At 50.9% G+C, this 10,225-nt stretch overlaps 1 protein-coding gene across 25 annotated transcripts in view; it reads right to left on the bottom strand.

Annotated features, from left to right (window-relative positions):
* Positions 1 to 9,586: 9,586 nt before the first annotated feature.
* CFAP251 (cilia and flagella associated protein 251) overlaps positions 9,587 to 10,225 on the bottom strand; it is an 89,538-nt gene continuing 88,899 nt past the window's right edge. For all 25 annotated transcript variants that reach the window (XR_013522176.1, XM_078337492.1, XM_078337497.1 and 22 more), the window contains one exon: positions 9,587 to 9,852. Coding sequence is in view for 24 of the 25 variants with exons in the window: in XM_078337492.1 (XP_078193618.1) it covers positions 9,740 to 9,852 (113 nt within the window). In the remaining variant the exon portion in view is untranslated. The remainder of the gene's footprint in view (positions 9,853 to 10,225) is intronic.

The raw sequence follows: 10,225 nt of genomic DNA, 5'->3' as shown, positions 1-10,225 counted from the left end.
CACATCGTAATGCTGATGGTTTGAAATCAGCCCTAATGGGAATATTAACAATATGGAAATTGGCAAGTGCCAATTTCCCTCCCCTCTTCCCCACCCAGAGCTGGTTGGTAAGCATTTAGCAGCATGCAGCTGGTGGAGCTCAATGAGATCCCAAATTATTATTATTATTATTACTATTATTATTTCAAGACTGAGTCTCACTTTGTCACTCAGGCTGGAGTGCAGTGGCGTGATCTTGGTTCACTGCAACCTCCGCCTCCTGGATTCAAGCAATACTCCCACCTCAGCCTCCTGAGTAGTTGGGATTACAGGTTTGTGCCACAATGCCCGGCTAATTTTTGTATTTTTAGTAGGGTCAGGAGTTCACCATGTTGGCCAGGCTGGTCTCGAACTCCTGGCCTCAAGTGATCCACCCACCTCAGCCTCTCAAAGTGTTGGGATTACAGGCGTGAGCCACTGCGACCGGCCGATCTTCTAACACTGAATGATTAAACGCAGAAAGTCTGGATGATCCATGGCTTGGAGTGAAGTTGGGATCCCTCTAGACACAGGCCCGGTACATTCTTAGGCCAGGGATCTAGAAGGCTCCCCGGATTTCTTCTCCCGTACTCTCCTCATGTGGAGTGATTTCTCCTGCTCAGCCTCTGAACACCCTCCTAGTTCCGGGTGAGCCTTTGCGGATGGAAGCAGCCCCTCCCCACCACCAGAGGAGCTAAAGGGGGTCTGTCTCTCTCTTAACTAGAGGCCCATTAAGTCCTGGGCATGGGTTCCAACCTTAGGCATGGATGGTGGATGGTCTGCCAGTTGATTTTTTAAAATAATGGTTCTATTAAGATATCATTCCCACAGCATAAAATTCACCCTTTTACAGTATACAATTCAGTGGTTTTTAGTATATTCACAGAGTTGTGCAACTGTTACCACAATCAATTTTAGAACATTTCATCATCCATAAAAGAAAGGGCCTGTACCCATCAAATAGTCACTCTCTGTCTCCCCTCCCCACAGCCCCTGGCAACCACGAATCCGCTTTCCGTCTCTATGGTTTCACATAAATTGAGTCAGACGGTATGTGGCCTTTTAGGTCCGGCTGCTTTTACTCAGCCTGTTTCCAAAGATCACCGTGTGGTAGCTAGTCTAATACATCACTTCTTCCTATAGTTCAGTAATATTCCATTGTATAGATATACCACGATTTGCTTTTCTGTTCTTTCTCTGATGGATATTGGGTTGTTTCTACCTTTTCTACCTTTTGTTTTTCTTTTTTCTTTTTTTGAGATGGAGTCTTGCTCTGTCACCCAGGCTGAGAGTGCAATTGAGCAATCTCGACTCACAGAAACCTGTGCCTCCCGAGTTCAAGCCATTCTCGTGCCTCAGGCTTCCAAGTAGCTGGGATTACAGGCATGAACCACCATGCCCAGCTCATTTTTTGTACTTTTAGTAGAGATGGAGCTTCACCCTGTTGGCCAGGCCGGTCTGGAAGTCCTAAACTCAAGTGATCCACCTGCTTCGGCATGCACCACTGTGCCCTGGACTTTTTTTTTTTCCAGATGGAGTCTTACTCTTGTCACCCAGGCTGGAGTGCAGTGGCGTGATCTGCAACTTCTGCCCTCCAGGTTCAAGTGATTCTCCTGCCTCAGCTTCCTGAGTAGCTGGGATTATAGGAGCCTGCCACTATGCCCCGCTAATTTTTGCACTTTAGTAGAGATGGGGTTTCACGATGTTGGCCAGGCTGGTCTTGAACACCTGACCGCAGGTGATCCACCTGCCATTTTTTTTTTAAGAGATGAGGTCTCACTTGCCCAGGCTGGTCTTGAAGTCTCAAACTACTGGGTTCAAGCAGTTCTCCCTTGGCCTCCCAAAGTGCTGGGATCTGGGATCTGTGGCATGAGTCACAGCCTGGTCTTGCCTTTTGGCTACTATGATTAATGTTGCTATGAACACGGGTGTACATGATGGTCTTTATGTGTGGATGAATATTTTCCCTTCTCTTGGCTACATACCTAGGAAGGGAACGGCATGGTCATCTGGTAATTCTGTGTTTAACATTTTGAGGAACTGCCAAGCTGCTTCCCAAAGCAGCTGCACCACTTTACACTCCCGCCGGCAATGTGGCACCTGCTCCACATCCTCACCAACACTTGTTATTGTCTTTTTACATTTTTAGCTATCCTAGTGGAGATGAAGCGGGATCTCACTGTGGGTTTGATTTTGACTTTGAGTTTTGAGGAAGGTAGGGACACTGAGGAAATGATGATCACTTTCCGAAGTGGCCACTGGAAAGGTTAACAGGATGGAGGATCAAGTGCTCAGGGTGGCAGCACCAATAGGGCGTCCTGGCCTCCTCTGGTTCCCACTTGTCTCCAGGGCTTGCTTCTCCAGGGTCTCCACTGATTTTGCGGGTTGCCTGGTAGCTTTTAAATCAAGTCCTTTTCCACTCAAGCTAAGCAGAGTCAGTTTCTATTACAGGAAACCAAAGATCATGATTGACACCAAATTCAAGCTGTCCCTCTCTTCTTATTTTAAGACAGGGTCTCACTCTGCTGCCCAGGCTGAAGTGCGGTGGTGCAAAGCGGCTCACTGCACCTCAGCTTCTCCAGACGCGAGTGATCCCCCACCTCAGCCTCCTGGAAGCTGGGACCAAAGTCTCATGCCACCATGCTCAGCTAAATTTTGTATTTTTTTTTTTTTTGAGACAGCGTCTTGCTCTGTTGCTCAGGCTGGAGTGCAGCGGCATGATCTTGGCTCACTGCAACCTCTGCCTCCTGAGTTCAAGCACTTCTTCTGCCCCAGCCACCCAAAGTGCTGGGATTACAGGTGTGAGCCACTGCACACGGCCACCTACCCACTTCCCATATGAAACATTCCTACTCAGACTCAAGAGGAAGAAGCATACGATGGCAGTGGTAAAGGAACACTAGAGGTCATTTGAGATGCCTTGTCTTGAGCCTGCAGCGTTCCCCAGGGTTGACTGCACAAACCTTTGGTTCACAGAATGTATCTGGCTCTTGTGCAGCTCCCAGCTTTGGCTCCTCAGCCCCCTCTGGAACCTGCTCCCCCCTGTACCTGGCCCTCCCTGACCACCTCACGGAAACCCAGGCCCCTCTGGAGACGCCCTCTCGCAGGGACCCGGCTTCTCCCTCCTGGCTCTGAGCACAGTTTGCAAGGCTACGGTAATGTGTTTGTTTACCATGAGCCCCGTAAAGCCCACAGCCCTCTCTGGTTCACCCCGAATAGGCAGCCCTCACACAGCGCCCAGCACGCAGCCAGCGTTTGTTGAATTCATGAGTGGGTAAATAAATGAAGTCCATCTCTCTCAGACTTTTTTTTAGATGAAGTCTGGCTCTATCACCCAGGCTGGAGAGAACTGGCATGATCTCGGCTCACTGTAACCTCCTCTTCCCAGGTTCAAGAGATTCTCTTGCCTCAGCCTCCCAAGTAGCTGGAACTACAGGCGCCTGCGACCACACAAGGCTAATTTTTGTATTTTTAGTAGAGATGTGGTTTTGCCATGTTGGTCAGGCTGGTCTTGAACTCTTGACCCCAGGTGATCCCCCACTTTGGCCTCCCAAAGTGCTGTCAGATTACAGAGGAAGAAATGAGATGCTTCCACAGGAAGGGGATGGCGGCCACCCTCGCATTCGGGATGCACGTGCCCCACGTCCCCATCTTCTCACAGGTGCAGGGAGAGCCGTGCTCCAGGCCCAAGGGACCACCCACTGTCCCCTCTCCAGGGCAGCCAGTCTGGCCAGTGGGCTGGTGCAGTCTGCAGCACATCCAGGTAGCGTGAAGCGCTCAGCGGAGCCTGCACTCGCTGATCGTGAAACTTGCTCCCCCCAGACAACTTCACCAGCTTTAAAAAGTGAGATATGCAAAAATAAATATGATGTTTATACTGATGTGTTTTGTGACTTCCAATCAAAGAAACAAGAGTACATGGGGAGGAGGCTCAAGGGATGGACCGGGCCCTCTTGAGTCCAGGCAGCATCGATATTGATGCCTCAACCCTTGCCTCAGGGCACCACCTGCGATTTCACACTCAGGAAGGCCGGTGACGTCGGTGCTGGATAATGGCCTTCCTGAGCCTGATGCCTCTCGCCTGGGCACTGACAAATGGCAGTCCGCCTTGGCATCAGCACAGCTGGGAGAACACGAGCTTCAGGGCGCCGAGACCCACAGCTAACTGTCCCACCAGTCAGCATCACGCTGCCGCCGCTGGACAGTGCGGCATCAACCACCTTTCCTTTCTTTCTTTTTTTAAATATTCCTTCCAGCTAAGCTAGCAGAGGGTGGTTCCGTGACATGTGAGCAGGGTGGCAACTGCCATCAACTCCCTGCACCCGGCATCTGTTTATTACAGTCAATTTGGAAATAGCTGCCCGCAGGGAAACTGCTGGCCAAATCCCCAAAGAACATGCTCAAGCCAAAAACACCAGTGTCTCAGGCAGCCACAGCTTGAGGACACAGATGTTTAAAAAAAGACCTTTTTGTTTGCATCACCTCGAAGCAGAGCAGAGGGCTGGGTCTGCACAGGCCAGGCAGCCAGCAAGGGGACCCAGGTGCCGCTGACGCCAGCAGGAGCATTTGTTGGAGAATTGAAAGGAACAGGGCAGATTGTGGAAATGATTCGGGGGTGACTGAGTCAGAAGGGGGCCACAGATTTCATTTTTTAAAAGTTTATTTTGAAATAATTTTAGGCTTGCCAAGACAGTGCCATGTTCCCTGGACCCCTCACCCAATTTTCCTAATGTGAACATCTTACACAACCATGATACACTGACCAAAACTCAGAGATTTTGTGGGTTTCTTTCTTTTCTTTTTTTTTTTTTTTTTTTTGAGACAGAGTCTTGCTCTTTCGCGAGCTGCAGTGCGGTGGTGTGATCTTTGCTCACTGCAACCTCCAACTCCCTGGTTCAAGTTGTTCTCCTGCCTCAGTCTCCCGAGTAGCTGGAATTACAGATGGCTGCCACCAAGACTGGCTAATTTTTTTGTATTTTTAGTAGAGATGGGGTTTCACCATCAAGACCAGGGTTGTCCAGGCTGGTCTCAAACCCCTGACCTTGTGATCTGCCCAACTCTGCCTCCCAAAATGCTGGGATTAAGGCATGAGCTACCTCGCCCGGCCGGTTTGTTTTGAGACAGGACCTCGCTCTGTCACCCAGGCTCAAGTGCAGTGGTGCAATCACGGCTCACTGCAGCCTCCATCTCCCAGACTCAAGAGATCCTCCAGCCTCAGCCTCCCAAGTAGCTGAGACCAGAGGCATGCTCCACCATGCCCAGCTAATTAAAAAAAAAAAAAAATGTTTTGTAGAGACAGGATCTCCCTATGTTGCCCAGGCAGGTCTTGAACTCCTGGGCTCAAGTGATCCTCCCAGCTCGGCTTCCCAAAGTGCTGTGAAGACAGGCATAAGCCACTGCGCCCCGCCCAAAACTCAGAAATTAACGTTGGTGCAACACTATTAACTAAACCACAGGCTTGAGTTGGATTTCACCGGTTTTCCTACTCATGTCCTTTTTCTGTTTCGGGAATGGGTACAGGTGTCCACACTGCATTTAGCTGCCATGGTTCCGTCTCTTCTGGTCTATAAGAGTTTCTCCGTCTTTCCTTGCCCGTCAGACCCTGGCATGTTTTTGAAAAGTGCTGGTCAGGTGTTTGGTACAGATTTGTAGTATTTGTAGAAATGAGTGGGAATGAGTACCCTTGGCCTACAAGGCAGAGGTGGGGTGGTGGACACCACCCTGCGGGGCAAATCCAGGCTGCTGCCTCTGTGTGCAGGCCTCCAAGCTAAGAATGGGTTTCACATTTTTAAATGGTTAGAAGAAAAAAAGAAACAAAAGACAAATAATATTCCATGATATGTGGAAATTATCGCGAAATCCAAATGTCAGGGTCCATGGGTAAAGCTGGGCTGGGAGGCAGCCAGCCGCAGGCATTCTTTTCTGTGTTGTCCCTGGGGGCTTCTGCACTACAATGGCAGGATTGGGAAGTCACTACCGAGGCCCTTTTGCCCCAAGAGCCTCAATATTTACTCCCTGGCCCTTGACAGGGGAAGTTTGCCTACCCTGATGAGGGCCCAGTGAGGACCTGCCATTTGCTTTCATTCCAAAGCTAAGTCAGCTATGAAAAGAACACAGAGCAGCCGGGCACGGTGGCTCATGCCTGTAATCTCAACACTTTGGGAGGCAGAGGAGGGTGGATCACCTGAGGTCAGGAGTTCAAGACCAGCCTGGCCAACATGATGAAACCTCGTCTCTACTAAAAATACAAAAATTAGCCGGGTGTGGTGGTGCAGCCTGTAGTCCCAGCTACTCGGGAGGCTGAGGTAGGAGAATGACTTGAACCCAGAAGGCAGAGGTTGCAGTGAGCCGAGATTGTGCCACTGCACTGCAGCCTAGGCAACAGAGCAAGACTCTGTCTCGAGAGAAAAAGAAAGGGAAGGAAAGAAGGAAGGAAGAAGGAAGGAAGGAAGGAAGGAAGGAAGGAAGGAAGGAAGGAAGGAAGGAAGGAAGGAAGGAAGGGGCACGGAGGCTTCAAGTTCATTCACTCATTCCACAAATACTTGCTGAGAGCTCATCGTCAAAACCAGGAGAGACCCCTATTTGAGCAAACGCCAACTCTTGCTCAAACTCTGGGACTGAGAGAGGTTAATTTGCACCAAATGTCTTCCTGATTCTCAGGCCCAGTTTCTGCTGTGACAGTAATAGCTGCTGTCGCATTTGGAGCTCTACCCTGTGCCAATAACACTTTACTTGCACCGTCTCTTCTCATCCGCACCGCCACCGCAGGAGTTGCTCCGGGAGGAAACTGAGGTCTAAGAGCTTAGCCACACCCAAGGGCGCATAGGTGGCTAGAAAGTTGCAGAAGCTGAACAGGAGGGCGGCAAATCGGTGGGCTCCTGGCACAGAACGCTGTGCGGGCAAGGCCCTCGCCTGCAGGTGGGACTGGGGGTCTGGAGCAGAGAGCTGGCACTGGGGAGGCTCTTGGTGGTTCCTGATCCAGAACGCACAAACCAGGATGCGAGAGTCAGCCGGCCACAGGCCCTGTGTGGAACGCACAGGAATCTTTCTGCAAAGGAGCATCACAGTGTGTTTCAGATATTCTGCGTTTAGTCCCTAAGTGTGCACACGCGGGAGCTCCACGATGCTGTTTCCTTTGCTGTCCCATCCTGCTGTCGCTGCCTTGTCGCCCCCACTGCCAGGAGCCTGAGCTCTCTTTGCTGTGCCCTCTTTCCTGCTGATGGCACCGGGCTGCTAGGGCCTCCCTTTTCTCACCTGTGTGGCCACCAGGCTGGGCCTGCTCTGATGGGAGGTGAAGAGGCCCTCCTGGGGCTGAAAGGGGCTGCCCTGCCTTTGTCAAGGAAGTTGGGAGACAATAAAACACAAGCACCTTGGCCAGGCACGGTGGCTCATGCCTGTACTCCCAGCACTTTGGAGGCTGAGATGGGTGGATCACCTGAGGTCAGGAGTTCGAGAACAGCCTGGCCAACAGGGTGAAATCCCATCTCTACTAAAAATACAAAAATTAGCCAGGTATGGTGGTGCATGCCTGTAATCCCAGCTACTTGGGAGACTGAGGCCAGAGAATCACTTGAACTCGGGAGGCTGATGTTGCAGTGAGCGGAGATCACACCACTGCACTCCAGCCTGGGCAACAGAATGAGATTCCATCTCAAAAAAAAAAAAAAAAAAATTAGCTGGGCATGGTGGCTGGTGCCACATTCCTGCAATCCCAGATACACGGAAGGCTGAGGCATGTGACTCACTTGAACCCGGGAGGCGGAGGTGACAGTGAGCTGGGACTGTGCCACTACGGCCTGGGTGGCAGAGCAAGACTCAGTCTCAAAAAAACAAAAACCAAAATACCCCACAAACACCTGTAGAAAGAGGACCCCAGGTAAGAAGAGTCCCCCGGCAGGCCAGGCTGGGTGTGGGGCGGGAATGCCATTCATGCCGATCCTGCTGTCCATGGTTTTTGGTCTCCTTGGTGAACATAACTATAACCATGATCCGTAACCAGGACTCCACCTTCCCCTCCTGACTCCAGAGGAGACGCTAAAGCTGGATAGGCAGAGAGAGAGCAATCCGCCTACCCCGGGCAGTGTCCCAGCTTACTGAGCCCACCCGCCACAGTGGGTCCAACTGACCACAGGTCGGTTCTGCTCAAGACAATGGCAGTACTTGCCGTCAATCGGAACCAAATCAGAGGGCGCCAGATTTAACGAACAAAGCCCCCAGTTGATGTCCAGACCACATCTAATTCTGAGTTGTTTTTTGAAGAGAACAAATCATTTGAGAGTTTCTTGTTCCCTAAAATGTCCCCAGGAACTTTTTAACTGGCTTGATACTAGATCTCCTAAGCCCTCAGCAGCTGCAAAATTGATTCATAAAGCTTGTTTTTCTTTTCATGTATTTTAAAAAGAACAAAATGTAAACTAGGTTGCAAAGCCCTGGTGACATGGTGTGACAAGCTGGCACCGGCAGCACCTTGGCCCGTGCTGTCTGCCCCAAGGTCACAGTGACACAGCCTGGGTTGGGGTAGACAGTTCCGTTACATGTTCCGGGGCATTCCAAAGACTCACTGTGCCAGATTTCCAGCTGGACCCCACGTAGTGGAGGGGCCTTCGTGTATGAGTAACGACGTGGTTGTCATTCTGTTTCTCTGCCGCAGAATGTGCCTTCAGAGAAAGCCATTTTAAGTGGATCCGAAATGTTGTCTCAGATATGCTGGTTTCTCTGGGGCAGAAGCGGGTCTGGGGAGTGTGCTGGGCAGAGCGTGTTCGAGAATGACATCTGGCACCTTTGCCTGAATGAGACCTCAGAATGGGTGACAAAATTCTAAAGTCAGCCTGGAACTCTCATCTGTTCACATTACAATGCTATGCTATTTTCAAGGCCAAAATACTGCTATAAACTTAGTAACGTCCCCTAAATGTCCCAGAGCTGGGGAACCGGCCCCTATTTTTGCCTACTACATGTTTTGCGGCCCAGCGGAGTGTGAGGTGGCCAAGCCACCACACTGGTGAGTGTGAGTGCGAGGGGGGCCCCAGCCTCTCTGCTGGGTGGGACTGTTCTGTGGTTTCTGGCCCAGGTGCAGCATGAACGGATTCGGGGGGGTGCTCAGAGGGGCTTCTGCATTTTCCTGGCAGCTGCCACTGGGGTTACGCATGGCTAGTGATGCTCTTTATAACGGCCACACACTGCCGTTTGGGTGTTTTGCTGATAAGAAGCCACAATCCGGGACTCTCAGGAGCCTGGCGCACCCGGCACCCCCACCCCACCCCACAACAGGCAGGGGTGATCCACACTGGGCCACACTGGGTGGAGGGTCCAGGCGGCCCGGCAAGTAAAGGGGATGAGGCCATGGATCATCATTTCCGTGGACCATATGGGTTGCGAGGCAGACCTGCTGCCAGCTGAGGACCCCTCTGCCCTTAGACCACGCCCCTCCATATTCCGTGCAACCCCACACAGGCGGCATCGCTGGAGACCCAGGGATCCAGCCACCAAGTATATCCAGCTGCCAGGGTTTTTCTTGCCTCCGCCCACTTTTCTATTTCAGAAACAGTGGAATGTCCAACTTTGTGAATTCCATTGCTCACCAGAAATTTGCTTTAATGTCTAAGTGTTCTAAAGATGGCGGGGGGAGGGAAATACATAAAGAGCAGTGCCTCGTGAACAACATAACACGTGCGTCCACACACATCCAAAGTCCTTTGTGCTGTAAACGCTCCCAATAACTTCACTGACCATCCTGGCCGGAATCTTCTGAAATGGTTAAGCCAAGAATTTCAGTTGCGAATATTTCTGCAGTGATTTCGTCTGGAAGTTCTTCTTCAAGGCAAATTTCTGAACCTAGCCAAAACAAGAAAAGAACACCAAATGCCTTCATGATAATTATGTTTCTTTCTTTTTTCGGCTGGGGAAGGGGTATGAGACCAGGTCTTGCTCTGTTGCCTAGGCTGGAGTGCAGTGAGCAGTCATAGCTCATTGCAACCTTGATCTACTGGGATCAAGTGAGACTCTCACCTCAGCCTCCCGAGTAGCGGGAACTACAGGCACATACCACCACACCCAGCTCATTAAAAAAATTTTTTTTGTATAGATGGGATCTTGCTATGTTGCCCAGGCTGGTCTCAAACTGCTGGCTTCAAGTGATCCTCCCACCTCAGACTCCCAAAGTGCTGGGATTACAGCTACCACCCCTGGCCACAATGATTATATTTCT

This window comes from Callithrix jacchus, chromosome 9 (assembly GCF_049354715.1).
Source record: "Callithrix jacchus isolate 240 chromosome 9, calJac240_pri, whole genome shotgun sequence".
Lineage (NCBI taxonomy): Eukaryota > Metazoa > Chordata > Mammalia > Primates > Cebidae > Callithrix > Callithrix jacchus.
This window is presented reverse-complemented; position numbering and strand designations above follow the sequence as displayed.